Genomic DNA, 16,979 nt, shown 5'->3' with positions numbered 1-16,979 from the left:
AAAAAACCTACACTCGATCCTTCCGATGTCAACAACTACAGACCAGTATCCCTTCTTTCTTTTCTCTCCAAAACTCTTGAACGTGCCGTCCTTGGCCAGCTCTCCTGCTATCTCTCTCAGAATGACCTTCTTGATCCTAATCAGTCAGGTTTCAAGACTGGGCATTCAACTGAGACTGCTCTTCTCTGTGTCACGGAGGCTCTCCGCACTGCTAAAGCTAACTCTCTCTCCTCTGCTCTCATCCTTCTAGACCTATCTGCTGCCTTTGATACTGTGAACCATCAGATCCTCCTCTCCACCCTCTCCGAGTTGGGCATCTCCGGCGCGGCCCACGCTTGGATTGCGTCCTACCTGACAGGTCGCTCCTACCAGGTGGCGTGGCGAGAATCTGTCTCCGCACCATGCGCTCTCACCACTGGTGTCCCCCAGGGCTCTGTTCTAGGCCCTCTCCTATTCTCGCTATACACCAAGTCACTTGGCTCTGTCATATCCTCACATGGTCTCTCCTATCATTGCTATGCAGACGACACACAATTAATCTTCTCCTTTCCCCCTTCTGATAACCAGGCGGCGAATCGCATCTCTGCATGTCTGTCAGACATATCAGTGTGGATGACGGATCACCAGCTCAAGCTGAACCTCGGCAAGACGGAGCTGCTCTTCCTCCCGGGGAAGGACTGCCCGTTCCATGATCTCGCCATCACGGTTGACAACTCCCTTGTGTCCTCCTCTCAGAGTGCTAAGAACCTTGGCGTGATCCTGGACAACACCCTGTCGTTCTCCACTAACATCAAGGCGGTGACCCGATCCTGTAGGTTCATGCTCTACAACATTCGCAGAGTACGACCCTGCCTCACACAGGAAGCGGCGCAGGTCCTAATCCAGGCACTTGTCATCTCCCGTCTGGATTACTGCAACTCGCTGTTGGCTGGGCTCCCTGCCTGTGCCATTAAACCCCTACAACTCATCCAGAACGCCGCAGCCCGTCTGGTGTTCAACCTTCCCAAGTTCTCTCACGTCACCCCGCTCCTCCGCTCTCTCCACTGGCTTCCAGTTGAAGCTCGCATCCGCTACAAGACCATGGTGATTGCCTACGGAGCTGTGAAGGGAACGGCACCTCCATACCTTCAGGCTCTGATCAGGCCCTACACCCAAACAAGGGCACTGCGTTCATCCACCACTGGCCTGCTGGCCCCGATACCTCTGAGGAAGCACAGTTCCCGCTCAGCCCAGTCAAAACTGTTCGCTGCTCTGGCACCCCAATGGTGGAACAAGCTCCCTCACGACGCCAGGACAGCGGAGTCAATCACCACCTTCCGGAGACACCTGAAACCCCACCTCTTTAAGGAAAACCTAGGATAGGATAAAGTAATCCTTCTAACCCCCCCCCCCCCCTTTAAAAGATTTAGATGCACTATTGTAAAGTGGTTGTTCCACTGGATATCATAAGGTGAATGCACCATTTTGTAAGTCGCTCTGGATAAGAGCGTCTGCTAAATGACTTAAATGTAAATGTAAATCTGGGTATTACTCCAAAGCTCCATTGTCCTGAGTCTACACAACTCTGCCAGGACCTAGGATCAAGGGAGATACTAAAGTGTTTTAGTACTATATCTCTTGACGCAATGATGAAAATAATCATGGCCTCCAAACCCTCAAGCTGCATACTGGACCCTATTCCAACTAAACTACTGAAAGAGCTGCTTCCTGTGCTTGGCCCTCCTATGTTGAACATAATAAACGGCTCTCTATCCACCGGATGTGTACCAAGCTCACTAAAAGTGGCAGTAATAAAGCCTCTCTTGAAAAAGCCGAATCTTGATCCAGAAATTATAAAAAACTATCGGCCTATATCGAATCTTCCATTCCTCTAAAATTTTTTAGAAAAAGCTGTTGCACAGCAACTCACTGCCTTCCTGAAGACAAACAATGTATACGAAACGCTTCAGTCTGGTTTTAGACCCCATCATAGCACTGAGACTGCACTTGTGAAGGTGGTAAATGACCTTTTGATGACGTCAGACCGAGGCTCTGCATCTGTCCTCGTGCTCCTAGATCTTAGTGCCGCTTTTGATACCATCGATCACCACATTCTTTTGGAGAGATTGGAAACCCAAATTGGTCTACATGGACAAGTTCTGGCCTGGTTTAGATCTTATCTGTCGGAAAGATATCAGTTTGTCTCTGTGAATGGTTTGTCTTCTGACAAATCAATTGTAAATTTCGGTGTTCCTCAAGGTTCCGTTTTAGGACCACTATTGTTTTCACTATATATTTTACCTCTTGGGGATGTCATTCGAAAACATAATGTTAAATTTCACTGCTATGCGGACGACACACAGCTGTACATTTCAATGAAACATGGTGAAGCCCCAAAATTGCCCTGGCTAGAAGCCTGTGTTTCAGACATAAAGAAGTGGATGGCTGCAAACTTTCTACTTTTAAACTCGGACAAAACAGAGATGCTTGTTCTAGGTCCTAAGAAACAAAGAGATCTTCTGTTGAATCTGACAATTAATCTGGATGGTTGTACAGTCGTCTCAAATAAAACTGTGAAGGACCTCGGCGTTACTCTGGACCCTGATCTCTCTTTTGAAGAACATATCAAGACTGTTTCAAGGACAGCTTTTTTCCATCTACGTAACATTGCAAAAATCAGAAATTTTCTGTCCAAAAATGACGCAGAAAAATTAATCCATGCTTTTGTTACTTCTAGGCTGGATTACTGCAATGCTCTACTTTCCGGCTACCCGGATAAAGCACTAAATAAACTTCAGTTAGTGCTAAATACGGCTGCTAGAATCCTGACTAGAACCAAAAAATTTGATCATATTACTCCAGTGCTAGCCTCCCTACACTGGCTTCCTGTTAAGGCAAGGGCTGATTTCAAGGTTTTACTGCTAACCTACAAAGCATTACATGGGCTTGCTCCTACCTATCTTTCCGATTTGGTCCTGCCGTACATACCTACACGTACGCTACGGTCACAAGACGCAGGCCTCCTAATTGTCCCTAGAATTTCTAAGCAAACGGCTGGAGGTAGGGCTTTCTCCTATAGAGCTCCATTTTTATGGAATGGTCTGCCTACCAATGTGAGAGACGCAGACTCAGTCTCAACCTTTAAGTCTTTACTGAAGACTTATCTATTCAGTAGGTCCTATGATTAAGTATAGTCTGGCCCAGGAGTGTGAAGGTGAACGGAAAGGCTGGAGCAACGAACCACCCTTGCTGTCTCTGCCTTGCCGGTTCCCCTCTTTCCACTGGGATTCTCTGCCTCTAACCCTTTTACAGGGGCTGAGTCACTGGCCTACTGGTGTTCTTCCATGCCGTCCATGGGAGGGGTGCGTCACTTGAGTGGGTTGAGTCACTGACGTTGTCTTCCTGTCTGGGTTGGCGCCCCCCCTTGGGTTGTGGCATGGCGGAGATCGTTGTGGGCTATACTCGGCATTGTCTTAGGACGGTAAGTTGGTGGTTGGATACATCCCTCTAGTGGTGTGGGGGCTGTGCTTTGGCAAAGTGGGTGGGGTTATATCCTGCCTGTTTGGCCCTGTCCGGGGGTATCATCGGATGGGGCCACAGTGTCTTCTGATCACTCCTGTCTCAGCCTCCAGTATTTATGCTGCAGTAGTTTATGTGTCGGGGGGCTAGGGTCAGTCTGTTACATCTGGAGTATTTCTCTTGTCTTATCCGGTGTCCTGTGTGTATTTAAATATGCTCTCTCTAATTCTCTCTTTCTGTCTTTCTCTCGGAGGACCTGAGCCCTAGGACCATGCCTCAGGACTACCTGGTATGATGACTCCTTGCTGTCCCCAGTCCACCTGGCCGTGCTGCTGCTCCAGTTTCAACTGTTCTGCCTGCGGCTATGGAACCCTGACCTGTTCACCGGACGTGCTTGTTGCACCCTCGACAACTACTATGATTATTATTATTTGACCATGCTGGTCATTTATGAACATTTTAACATTTTAACATCTTGACTATGTTCTGTTATAATATCCACCCTGCACAGCCAGAAGAGGACTGGCCACCCCTCATAGCCTGGTTCCTCTCTAGGTTTCTTCCTAGGTTTTTGGCCTTTCTAGGGAGTTTTTCCTAGGGAGTTTTTCCTAGCCACCGTGCTTCTTTCACATGCTTTGCTTGCTGTTTGGGGTTTTAGGCTGGGTTTCTGTACAGCACTTTGAGAATATCAGCTGATGTACGAAGGGCTATATAAAAATAAATTTGATTTGATTTGAACACGGAACAGAAGTTTGCATACTGTACTGACATACTGAAGTTCAGATAATGTACTGTAAAAGACTCCGTGACCTTGTTTCTCGGGAAGTGAAAGGAAGAAGAGGAAGAAGTGGTTGGAATGTAAGCTTTACAGTACATTCAGCTGGTGTACACTAGAAGATAGTACATTGTTTGGTCTGCTGCAATGAAAGCATACCATACTAGAAACAAGCTGTTTTGGTCATGTAGTCCATGACCACAATGCAATTCCAAAGACAACACTATGAGCGGTAACAGGCTGGGCTACATCCTTCAGCATCCTGCTAAAGTAGAAGCATGACTTTATAGCTCCAACCTCCACTGAAACACATGAAAGCAAAGCAGCCAAGTCCTTTTATTGTATCCTTTTGGCACACTGAGTTAGCCATTCTCCCCCACAGCTCAGAGAAAGGGAAAAAGAGAGAAAGAGAGAAATAAAAACTTTACACTACCCCTCTCTCTCTACCAGGCAGCCACACACACCCACATACACAAACCCCTCCTTACACCCCTCCACAAACATCCACCCCTTCTCCTCTGATGCACAGACAGTCCTCACTATCAACTAATGCACACAACACAGCCAGCCACCCATGTGTTTCTTTTTTTTAAATATTCCTTTCTGTCTATCCTTTCATTTCTACCTTTCTTTCCCAGGGTTTGGCTTGCCTTATTAACAAGGTTCAGGAAACTGACACCTCATCAAAAGCAGAGTCAGGCAATATCTACAGGCCCAGTCTTTGCTTCACGGAACATTACACACTGCACTGGGCGTTGACTCGTTACTTAACAGGATCATATGGATCTACTGTCTCACTAGTAGATGGAAAATGTTTCAAAATCACATAATATCCCTGAAAGCTCTCTGAAAACACTTACAAGGACAACCATAAAACCTGAAATACAAATGGCTGACGCTTGACTTCATACTCAACTTTAAATTAACTTCATAACTTCAAACTTCTAGCATAGATTAAAACCAGGAGCCAGTTGAAATATAATTTCACCAACGTACTTCCCCAGAGACACATCACACCCCGTAGGTTGAGTGATTTCTCTGGTGATACAGTGAGCTCCAAAAGTAGAGACAGTGACACATTTTGTTTTGTTTTGGCTCTATACTCCAGCACTTTGGATTTGAAATGATAAAAGAACTATGAAGTTAAAGTGCAGATGGTCTGCTTTCATTTGAGGGTATTTGCATCCATATCAGTTGAACCGTTTAGAAATTACAGCACTTTTGTACATAGCTTTTAGGGGACCAAAAGTATTGGGACAAATTCTCTTATATGTCTATTGAAGTAGTCAAAAGTTTAGTATTTGGTCCCATATTCCCAGCACACAATGATAACATCAAGCTTGGGACTCTACAAACTTGTTGGATGCATTTGCTGTTTGTTTTGGTTGTTTTTCAGATTATTTTGTGTCCAATAGAAATGAATGGTAAATAATGTATTGTGTCATTTTGGATTCACTTTTATTGTAAATAAGAATAGAATATGTTTCTAAACACTTCTACATGAATGTGGATGCTGCCATGACTAGGGAAAGTCCTGAATGAACTATGAATAATGATGAGTGAGAAAGATGCAGACGCACAAATACATAGATAACAACTTGTCAAGATGCTGACTACCAGCCCTGTCCACTTGGTGAGGCTTCTGACAGCCAGGTGTGAGAACACTGACAGCTCTTAAACACCAAGAATGACCTCCGATGATTCTTGGTGTATAAAATGGAACCTTCAGAGCTGCTTAAAGGAGGGCTGAACTTCCTGATTTAGCATCGGTTTCAATTCTCCTCATTAGGAAATGCGACTGAGAACGAGATTTCGGTTTTGGAGGCGTGCTTTGATGTGGGTATCTCGTGTGTTTGTTTGAAAGTGAGAAGCGTTTGTACTTTCACTCCGCCAAAACAGTACAGTTACAGTCACTCACCCTTCTAGATAACTTGAAACAGTCTAACCAGGTCTTGTCTGGAAGTAGCCTAGACTAGCTAGCAAGCTAGCCAAATTCTTTCGCCAATTAGGTTCAGCCGGCCGGTGTGCGACCGTGGCAAAAATTGGTTTGACTTTGGATAGCCTGTCTGTAGGGTCAGTTAGAGAATGTCAATAAATTATACAATATAAATTGGACAATTATTTCATATTGCACACCTTTTTGTTGTCTTATTTGTATATGAATTCCTACAATTTATAGTTGTTATGTCATTGAAATTTGGAGCTATTGATAGTTTAAAATGTTGTCCCATGTACATTGTGTAATTTACTGATGGTCCCTAACTATCCCCATAGGGATATCGGCATTGTGATCGGGTTGCGTGCAGCTGTGCTCCAAATTGATGATTAGTTGGGTGTTGCAATCTGTGGGAATTTGGGCAGAATTTAAATAAAACCAACCCAAGGAAAACTGTTACGGTACCATTCATTCTGACATACATTTTTTTTTAAACTAATTCTCTCGCAAATCGATACTGAATTTATGACCAAAATTATCTTACGTACACTTTGTAGTCAATTTCAACACTAGAATAACATTTTCTGACTCATATCGACGCCACATAAGTCGTCATCAAAAGGAGAAGTTGCTTACTACGTTCAGACCACACAGTTTCCACCTCATACCTTATTCTTATTCACTGGAATGACCTTTGGTAAATAACATGGGAATCTTTTCAGACCACACTGTACAGTTTTAATAAGTGTTTGTATGTCTATAGGTGAGAGAGGACAAAATCAACCTTGGTAGGAAAGAGGAAAACATTAGTAGCCATTGTGTGCAGGTGTGACAAATATGACATTTGACACTCTTGGGGAATCTAAATGGGGATAGGAGATATGTCAGAGTCCACTGGAAATGTGTCAGACTTGCTTAATGGTACACTACTAACATATACCACAAAGGGCACAGCTATTATGCAGGTTTCAAAGGATTTATACGACAAAAAAACAAAGCTCTGGCAGCCGCAGAGCGTGAATGTTTTCATACTCTCGCAGCCTGGGGGGATGAAAAATACGTGGTCTGATCCTCATGCCTAAATAAAGCCACAGGATGGCATCTGTGATTGAGGCCAACAGAGCAGAGGCTGTCTGCCAGGGCCCAGGAAGCTTATGTAACAATCTGACATTTAAGCCATGTGTAATCTCAGCACTCAGCACAGTGCACCACAGAGAGCTGTGGCAAAGGCTGTCTGGCCTGGCACAGAGAGCTGTGGCTAAGGCTGTCTGGCCTGACACAGAGAGCTGTGGCTAAGGCTGTCTGGCCTGACACAGAGAGCTGTGGCTAGGCTGTCTGGCCTGACACAGAGAGCTATGGCTAAGGCTGTCTGGCCTGACTCAGAGAGATGTAGCTAAGGCTGTCTGGCCTGACACAGAGAGCTGTGGCTAAGGCTGTCTGGCCTGACACAGAGAGATGTAGCTAAGGCTGTCTGGCCTGACACAGAGAGCTGTGGCTAAGGCTGTCTGGCCTGACTCAGAGAGATGTGGCAAAGGCTGTCTGGCCTGACACAGAGAGCTGTGGCTAAGGCTGTCTGGCCTGACACAGAGAGATGTGGCTAAGGCTGTCTGGCCTGACTCAGAGAGATGTGGCTAAGGCTGTCTGGCCTGACACAGAGAGATGTAGCTAAGGCTGTCTGGCCTGACACAGAGAGCTGTGACTAAGGCTGTCTGGCCTGACACAGAGAGATGGAGAGGGTTAATAATGAAGGAGTGGATACAGGGTCCTAGCAAAGCCACAATGTTACATCAATTACAGTGCCTTTGGAAAGTATTCAGACCCATTTACTTTTTCCACATTTTGTTACGTTACAGCCTTATTCTTAAATGGATTAAAAAAAGATATAATCCTCAGCAATTTACACACAATACCCCCCCCCCCCCCCCCCATAATGACAAAGCAAAAACTGTTTTGAGGCACAGATCTAGGGAAGGGTACCAAAACATTTCTGCAGAATTAAAGGTCCCCAAGAATACACTGGCCTCCATCATTCTTAAATGGAAGAAGTCTGGAACCACCAAGACTCTTCCTAGAGCTGGCCACCAAACTGAGCAGTTGGGAGAGAAAGGCTTTGGTCTGGGAGGTGTGCAAGAACCCGAAGGTCACCCTGACAAAGCTCCAGAGTTCCTCTGTGGAGATGGGAAAACCTTCCAGAAGGACAACCATTTCTGCAGCACACCTATCAGGCCTTTATGGTAGAGTGGTCAGACGGAAGCAACTCCTCAATAAAAGGCATGTGACAGCCCGCTTGGAGTTTGCCAAAAGGCACCTAAAGACACTCAGACCATGAGAAACAAGATTCTCTGGTCTGATGAAAAAAAGATTGAACTATTTGGCCTGAATGCCAAGCGCCAGATCTGGAGGAAACCTGGCACCATCCCTACGGTAAAGAATGTTGGTGGCAGCATCATGCTGTGAGGATGTTTTTCAGCGGCAGGGACTGGGAGACTAGTCAGGATCGAGTGAAAGATTAATGGAGCACAGTACAGAGAGATCCTTGATGAAAACCTGCTCCAGAGCACTCAGGACCTCAGACTGTGGAGAAGGTTCACTTTTCAACAGGACAACGACCCTTAGCACACAGCCAAGACAACACAGGAGTGGCTTCGGGACAAGTCTCTGAATGTCTGTGAGTGGCCCAGCCAGAGCCCGGACATTAACCCGATTTAACATCTCTGAAGAGACCTGAAAATAGATGTGCAGCAACACTCCCCATCCAACCTGACAGAGCTTGAGAGGATCTGCAGAGAAGAATGGGAGAAACTCCCCAAATACAGGTGTGCTAAGCTTGTAGCGTCATACTGAAGAAGACTCAAGGCTGTAGGTGCTCAAGGTTCAAGGTGCTCAAGGTGCTTCAACAAAGTACTGAGTAAAGGGTCTGAATACTTATGTAAATGTGATATTTCCGTTTTTCTATTATAATAACTGATCAAACATTTCTAAAAACCTGTGTTTGTTATGGGGTATTGTGTGTAGATTGAGGGGGGAAAAAACTATTTAATCAATTTTAGAATAAGGCTGTAACGTAACAAAATGTGGAAAAAGTCAAGGGGTCTGAATACTTTCCGAATGCACTGTATGTGTCCCACTGTCTATAGATCCCCTTTATTGTACTCTGTTCATTCTTGCAAGTGAAAGGCAAGGTATGAGTGACTACACCTCATCACCATCCTGTATAATACTGAGATACTTCTGTCTCTGTGTGTTGTATCGGTACGTTGACATGAACATGGTTTACAGACAACCACACTATAAACATCCACTCCTCCATGACCGTGAATGTTTAAAAACTCTATGTGTGTAACAAGGACATTTTGTGGGGACATTTTGCAGGTTCCCACATGGAAAAAGACTATTTTAGGCTCAGAGTTTAGAGTTTGGGTTATAATTAAGGTTAGAACTATGGTTAGGAGTTATGGTTAGGTTTAGGGGTTAATGTTCAGGTTAAAGAGATAATTAGTTCAATTAAGCCCTTTATCTACTTACCCAGTGGATACCATTTGTATGTCTCTGCGTGCAGTTTGAAGGAAGTTTCTAACTAGCATTAGCACAATGACTGGAAGTCTATGGTAACTTCTAGCATGCTAGTAGATACCATAAACTGCCAGTCATTGCACTAACGCTAGTTTGCTTTGGCTCGCGAAACTACCTCTAACTTCCTTCATACTGGACGCAGAGACTTATAAATGGTATCCAATAGTTCATCAGACTATGGGGAAGTAGATAAAGGGCTTAATTGTCAAAATCCCAAAGTAACCCGTTATTAAGGTTAGGGTTTAGGGAAAATAGGATTTTGAATGGGAATCAATTGTTTGGTCCCCACAAGGATAGTAAAACAAATGTATGTGTGTGTGTGTGTGTGTGTGTGTGTGTGTGTGTGTGTGTGTGTGTGTGTGTGTGTGTGTGTGTGTGTGTGGTGTGTGTGTGTGTGTGTGTGTGTGTGTGTGCATGTCCACAGTACATAAGCTACAGCTCATCCCACTGAATGTGAAATGCAGCCAAATTACATTCTTTGACCTGACCTTGCTGACGACCGTCTCCATCACCTTCTAGTGTGGTCATACTCTGTAAAGTTACAAAACTTCTCAACAAGGATACCTACTGCTCCCTATCTCCCGCCCGACTGTTTCTCTGTCTGAACAGCAGGCTCTGCCCACACAGATAAAGTACCTCTGTTCAGATGGCATCAAAGCCCAATTATATCTGATGGATAGATCACACTGTGGAGCACTTCACCATTACACTTGATTGTTTCTGAGAGAGACAATTTTGATTGCAGCAATAGCTCTCTGACAGAGACACAACACAGTCTGTTTGTGTGTTTACCATCTAGAGGATTCAGACATGATAACAAGCTCACAGTAATGAAGACATGCCAGGCTTTGAGTGGGGCAAGGAAACAATGGACTTAAATGCTCTGACTGGTGTGTGACTCCCTTTAAGGACCCTCCACAGAGCCCAGTTAGTTCATTGGAGAATAAGTGTTCATTGCTATTTTAGGACCAGGGAGGATCGATAAGAACCCACAGATTGATTGGAGAGGGTTTTTTCATCTACACTACAGCACACAAGTGCTTATTCTTTTACTTCTGCAACAAAAGCTAACATCTTCGATTGCGCCAAATGGATTCATTTGTTAACAAAATAGTTTTCTGATTCCTATCTTGTTGTGTGTATAATTTTCTCTCAGGCGTTATAAACTTGGTAATGCAGGATTTGAGAAACGTTTAAAACAATCAAGTATGGAGGATTTTATGAAACACGAACCCTCACTAAAGGAAGAGTATGATTCTCTATTGCAGAGTTGAATCAGAGGTTCTGACTGTGCTGTACAGTGAGGGAAAAAAGTATTTGATCCCCTGCTGATTTTGTACGTTTGCCCACTGACAAAGAAATGATCAGTCTATAATTTTAATGGTAGGTTTATTTGAACAGTGAGAGACAGAATAACAACAAAAAAATCCAGAAAAACGCATGTCATAAATGTCATAAAATGATTTGCATTTTAATGAGGGAAATAAGTATTTGACCCCTCTGCAAAACATGGGTTAGTACTTGGTGGCAAAACCCTTGTTGGCAATCACAGAGGTCAGACGTTTCTTGTAGTTGGCCACCAGGTTTGCACACATCTCAGGAGGGATTTTGTCCCACTCCTCTTTGCAGATCTTCTCCAAGTCATTAAGGTTTCGAGGCTGACGTTTGGCAACTCGAACCTTCAGCTCCCTCCACAGATTTTCTATGGGATTAAGGTCTGGAGACTGGCTAGGCCACTCCAGGACCTTAAAGTGCTTCTTCTTGAGCCACTCCTTTGTTGCCTTAGCCGTGTGTTTTGGGTCATTGTCATGCTGGAATACCCATCCACGACCCATTTTCAATGCCCTGGCTGAGGGAAGGAGGTTCTCACCCAAGATATGACTGTACATGGCCCCGTCCATCGTCCCTTTGATGCGGTGAAGTTGTCCTGTCCCCTTAGCAGAAAAACACCCCCAAAGCATAATGTTTCCACCTCCATGTTTGACGGTGGGGATGCTGTTCTTGGGGTCATAGGCAGCATTCCTCCTCCTCCAAACACGGCGAGTTGAGTTGATGCCAAAGAGTTCCATTTTGGTCTCATCTGACCACAACACTTTCACCCAGTTGTCCTCTGAATCATTCAGATGTTCATTGGCAAACTTCAGATGGGCATGTATATGTGCTTTCTTGAGCAGGGGGACCTTGCGGGCGCTGCAGGATTTCAGTCCTTCACGGCGTAGTGTGTGAAGGAAAGGAAAGGCGTAAGTACTCCATAATCATAATTTTCCGCAAAACCGCTCCTGGTTCCCATTTCACTTGTTGGGTGTCCCACATGTGTTGTTTCTACCGCTCTAGTGGATTCCGGTGCCGCAGGGAACTTCATCGACCAGGCCCTCGTCTCCTTCATGAAACTCTCCTTGTACCCGCTCTCCTCTCCTCTTCCGGTCCTCGCTCTGGATAATCAACCAGTGGGATCCGGCATTATCACCCACGTCACAGCACCACTCACCTTCACCATTGGATCTATGCACCTGGAGAGCCTTCCCTTCCTCATCATCACCGCACCAATGCACAAAGTCCTGTTCGGCCTCACCTGGCTCCTTCGTCATGATCCCACCATCTCCTGGTTGAGGATGGAAATGGTGACCAACTGGTCACCCGGATGCCAGAAGACCCGCTTTCCCTTGTCCTGCGGTTCAACGTCGGTTGAGAGTCATGTGGTTGCCCTCCAGCCCGACATCCCAGGGGTTTACCAGGATCTTCAGGAGGTGTTCTCCAAGACTCAAGCCACCTGTCTCCCTCCTCATTGCCCCTGGGACTGTGCCATTAACTTTCTAAAAGGCTCTGCGACGCTGCGCAGCCGCGTCTACCCTCTGTCGGTGGCTGAGACAGAGGCCATGGAGGAGTACATGCAGAAGGCTCTCCAGCAGGGTTTGGCACACATAATTCTCATGCAAGGCTTGCTCCTATAGCCTCCTTTTTCTTGATTTCCAGTAGTTTCCACAACTAAGTCAAATGTCTTCCACAGATCTGACTTCCACTTTCCCTCCTGAGCAACCAGTAAACATTTGCCCATTTCAAGTTTCTTTTTCACATGCTCCGCATCCATTTTGCTGTCACGTGTTACTGTGTTTGATGGTTTGTAATAATCAATTTACTGATGTCAGGCCCTATTGGTCACATGCACACGATGGTTTACATGTTTCACGTAAAGAGAGCAAGGGTTGAGGGAATAGGGAATGTTTTTCCTAAACAAATTAGGGATTTCGGAAACAGAACTTTTCAGTCAGAAACAAATAAGAAACTAAATGGCTGAAATGATGTTGCAGCTTCAGCATGGACAGCGCAATACACTTGCTGTGCTGTGATGCCTTTTCGCTGCAGTAGGGAGGAGAGCGAGACAACGTGCGCCAGTCACACAGTCATTCGCTGTCATTTTTTTAACACAGTGTGACCATTGGGCTCTTTCTTGAGTCATTTGTTTGTCTTAATTATTTAATCAAACAGTGTGCTTAAAGCATCATACAAGCATATGTAGGCAATTCTATTCAAACACATAGGGTGTGTCTGTCTATATATGGACAAATAAGTTTAAACATTTCACCCAATCGATTGGTCGAGAGACAGGATCTTGATCAACCAGTCAAAACTGTTCGCTGCTCTGGCACCCCAATGGTGGAACAAGCTCCCTCACGACGCCAGGACAGCGGAGTCAATCACCACCTTCCGGAGACACCTGAAACCCCACCTCTTTAAGGAATACCTGGGATAGGATAAAGTATTGTAAAGTGGAACAACCACTTTACAATAGTACATCTATATCTTTTTTTGGGGGGGGGGGTTAGAAGGATTACTTTATCCTATCCCAGGTATTCCTTAAAGAGGTGGGGTTTCAGGTGTCTCCGGAAGGTGATGATTGACTAGATGCACTATTGTAAAGTGGTTGTTCCACTGGATATCATAAGGTGAATGCACCAATTTGTAAGTCGCTCTGGATAAGAGCGTCTGCTAAATGACGTAAATGTAAACAAGATTTTTTTTAGTCGGGGACGCAGCCCAGCTACCACAACACAAATACGCAATGCATGCCTCTCACACACAGCAAACCCACATCACACACAGTTAACACCACAATAACATGACATCAACCCAAGAAACACACACTCACATGCACACCCCCACACAGTCAGTCAGTCAGAGGATGCTAGTTTGGTTGTCACGTTTAAGGCACAGCAGAACCAGTACAATAGGACTGCTGCATGCTGCATTTATGTCAAAGTATTTTCCCTATTTCTTTAGTTTGAGTTGAAGACCTTCAAAGAAGCCCTATACAAACAATAACTTGAACTGAATGAGGGAACTGGACTGTATCTGATTGAAAGGCATACATACCATGTCTCTGACGTTCACCGGACACTTGCGCTCACATAAGGTTTGGACAATCACAATGTTTCCACTGGCAGCTGAGGGAGAAAATAAGAGAATCATTTGAACACCTAAAATGCCTTGTCTACCATGGAGTTATATATGGCACTAATACAAAACGACATGACAAAGATCTCCCACAGGAGCCAGGCATGACTACTTTTATAGCCGTTCATTGCCTGAATAGAACTCCACTGTGTCCAACATGGTAGAATTATCCTACAGTCGTTCATAGCTGGAAGTTGGAACGCTGGAGATAATTAGGCAGAACCTGGCAGTAGAGAGTCTCCTGTGTAATTGATATGGTCCTTTATACAGTTCTCTTTGATCCAGGTCTTTCATCCAAAGATAAAAGCATCCCCTGCCGGCTGAAAGCTGTCTAAAATGGTAGGAAACTCTCCAGTACGCCTCCAATTTCACAAACACTAACAACTGGAACAGCACTCCTGTATCTAAACTCTGTCTAACTAAGTGGCCTATTCATTGACTAGTGTCACACTGAGTGTACAGCGAAAGATGCTCTTCTTTGAGCCATTCAAGAGTACAGTACATGTATGGTTCACTCCAGGCTTAGAAACATTCCTGTCATCTACTGTACAGAGACACATAATGGGTAGTCTGGTGTTAGAGCTGTAGCTAATCTTCTGTAATCATCAGCAGGCCTTTTAGCTGAGGTACAGCAGGGTGCAATGGATGGATGGTGAGATAGATTGGTACTGTCATAGTTGCAGCTGGAGGACCGCGACTGAAAGAGGGGAATGGGGATCAGGTGCTTAGTAGATATGCTATCTGCTGCTTTGCGCCTAAGAAGAAGAATCATTGAGACGTGTTATCCTCCTAGTTTGATGGGTGTCAACTTAAGTAATACAAATTAATCTAATTTCAGGTTGAATCTTTAATTAATGGCTACATTACAATTTCCCAGCCATAACTTTCATACTTTTATGTAGGCATTATAGAGCCCTTAATTATAGGTAAAACACTCATTAAGTTATTTCTAACCAAGTCTTACCTGCGTAGTGAAGGGCTGTCTTCCCTGAGCAGTCCAGAGCATCCAACACACATTTACTCTGGTGGGAATACACAGGTTTAGGTCAACATCTATATGACCATATTATTTTTTTATCACTGTGATGGTTGATCTGAAAAATGTGACTGAGCCTTAATGAACTGTGTTTGCTAAGAGTATGTCAGATGTTTTTGAGATGCATTTTAATTTGGAGTTAATGAGAGTGCCCTTTCATCAGATTTCCGACTGTGTGTCAAGTCAATCTGTATGGGCAATGGCTTAGCTGGCCATTAATTTGACAGGTATTACCAGAGAGGGAAGGATATGTATTACATCTGACTTCAGCTTCCCAACTGTTCAGAAAATGGTCTCAATCTCAGCATAGATAGACATAAAATTAACCCACTGAAAATAGGCTACATATCAATCACAAAAATAGCTTTAGTACATAATTGCTACGCCAAAGTTGAATTTCATGTACCACAGAGCCGCTCAAAAAGTTCGATCCATTCTCTAAACAAGGTATAAGGATGACTGATATTAGCATTGAGCAGATGAAACCATTCACTCAGATCATATTAAGAGACAGCCATTCTGATTGATGGCTAAGTATAATCTTGTATGCACAGTGAGTGTGGTGCAGCCTTGAGTCTGACAGCTTCATAAATCATTTTATCCACACAGTTATGACATGCTGAATAATACTAACTAACAACAGTTCATGCACAGATAATGTATTCTTAATATCTGAACTACACAAAAATGACTGAACTACAATAGGACTTGAACCAGCTGTCCACTGTACTGTACTGTACTGTACTGTACTGTACTGTACTGTACTGTTTTCCACAAGCTATCAATATTGCTCCTGCAGAAGCCTTTTATAGTGTGATCTTATGTATGGCTAAACTGAGGTCATATCAGGGTTGTGTGGAGGATAGAGAGGAGGTCATGTGTTAGATCAGCAGATACACCAGGACAGACAGGAGGATCACCAGACAGAACGCAGACAGATATCACATGCCTCCCATCACAAGACTGTGTTACAGTCAGTCAGTGAACCCATCTTCACAATGGTAAGTGTGCATTTTTAAATTGTGATTCAACAACAAGCACAACTGTTTTAGCTCTCCGGCATAGAAATGATCCATTAATAAGGGTGATAATGAACTACCCAAGAACAAATCAATGACTTCATCCGATACAGCCAGTGAGTGAGTTATCGGTCACCATTTATGTTTGCAGTTTCATTCATTCAGTAGCTCCATCTTACCTGTATAAGCTTTTTGGCACACTCCTGATGGTTGTTTTTGGTAGCTAGGTGTAAAGCACTAAAACCTGAGGAGAAAAAGACATCCAGGTAAGACATATTTTCGTTGAATTCAACTCCCAAGTACAAATCAAATCAAACTGTATTTGCCACATGCACCGAATACAACAAGTGTAGACTTTACCGTGAAATGCCAACAGTGTAGTTCAAGAGGAAGAAAAAATGTACTAAGTAGGCTAAAATAAAAAGCAATGACAAAAAGTAACACAATAAGAATAACAATAACGAGGGGCACCGGCACCGGTACCGAGTCAGTGTGCAGGGGTACAGGCTAGTTGAGGTAATCTGTACATATAGATGGGGCAAAGTGCCCATGCATAGGTAACAAACAAACAGCGAGTAGCAGAAGTGTACAAGGGGGGTCAATGTAAATTGTGTAAATGGCTTGGGGGTAGAAGCTGTTGCGGATCCTTTTGGTCCTAGACTTGGTGCTCCAGTTCTGCTAGCCATGCGG

At 44.3% G+C, this 16,979-nt stretch overlaps 1 protein-coding gene across 1 annotated transcript in view; it reads right to left on the bottom strand.

Annotated features, from left to right (window-relative positions):
• LOC106568157 (ankycorbin) overlaps positions 1 to 16,979 on the bottom strand; it is a 77,996-nt gene that overhangs the window by 12,417 nt on the left and 48,600 nt on the right. Inside the window, exons 5-7 of the mRNA XM_082960468.1 lie at positions 16,469 to 16,533; positions 15,199 to 15,256; positions 14,154 to 14,224 (exon numbers count right to left, since the gene is read on the bottom strand). Coding sequence (XP_082816594.1) covers positions 14,154 to 14,224; positions 15,199 to 15,256; positions 16,469 to 16,533 — 194 coding nt within the window. The remainder of the gene's footprint in view (positions 1 to 14,153; positions 14,225 to 15,198; positions 15,257 to 16,468; positions 16,534 to 16,979) is intronic.

Source organism: Salmo salar, chromosome 13 (genome assembly GCF_965601325.2).
Source record: "Salmo salar chromosome 13, fSalSal1, whole genome shotgun sequence".
NCBI lineage: Eukaryota > Metazoa > Chordata > Actinopteri > Salmoniformes > Salmonidae > Salmo > Salmo salar.
The sequence above is the reverse complement of the archived record's forward strand: the minus strand, read 5'-3'. Positions and strand labels throughout refer to the sequence as shown.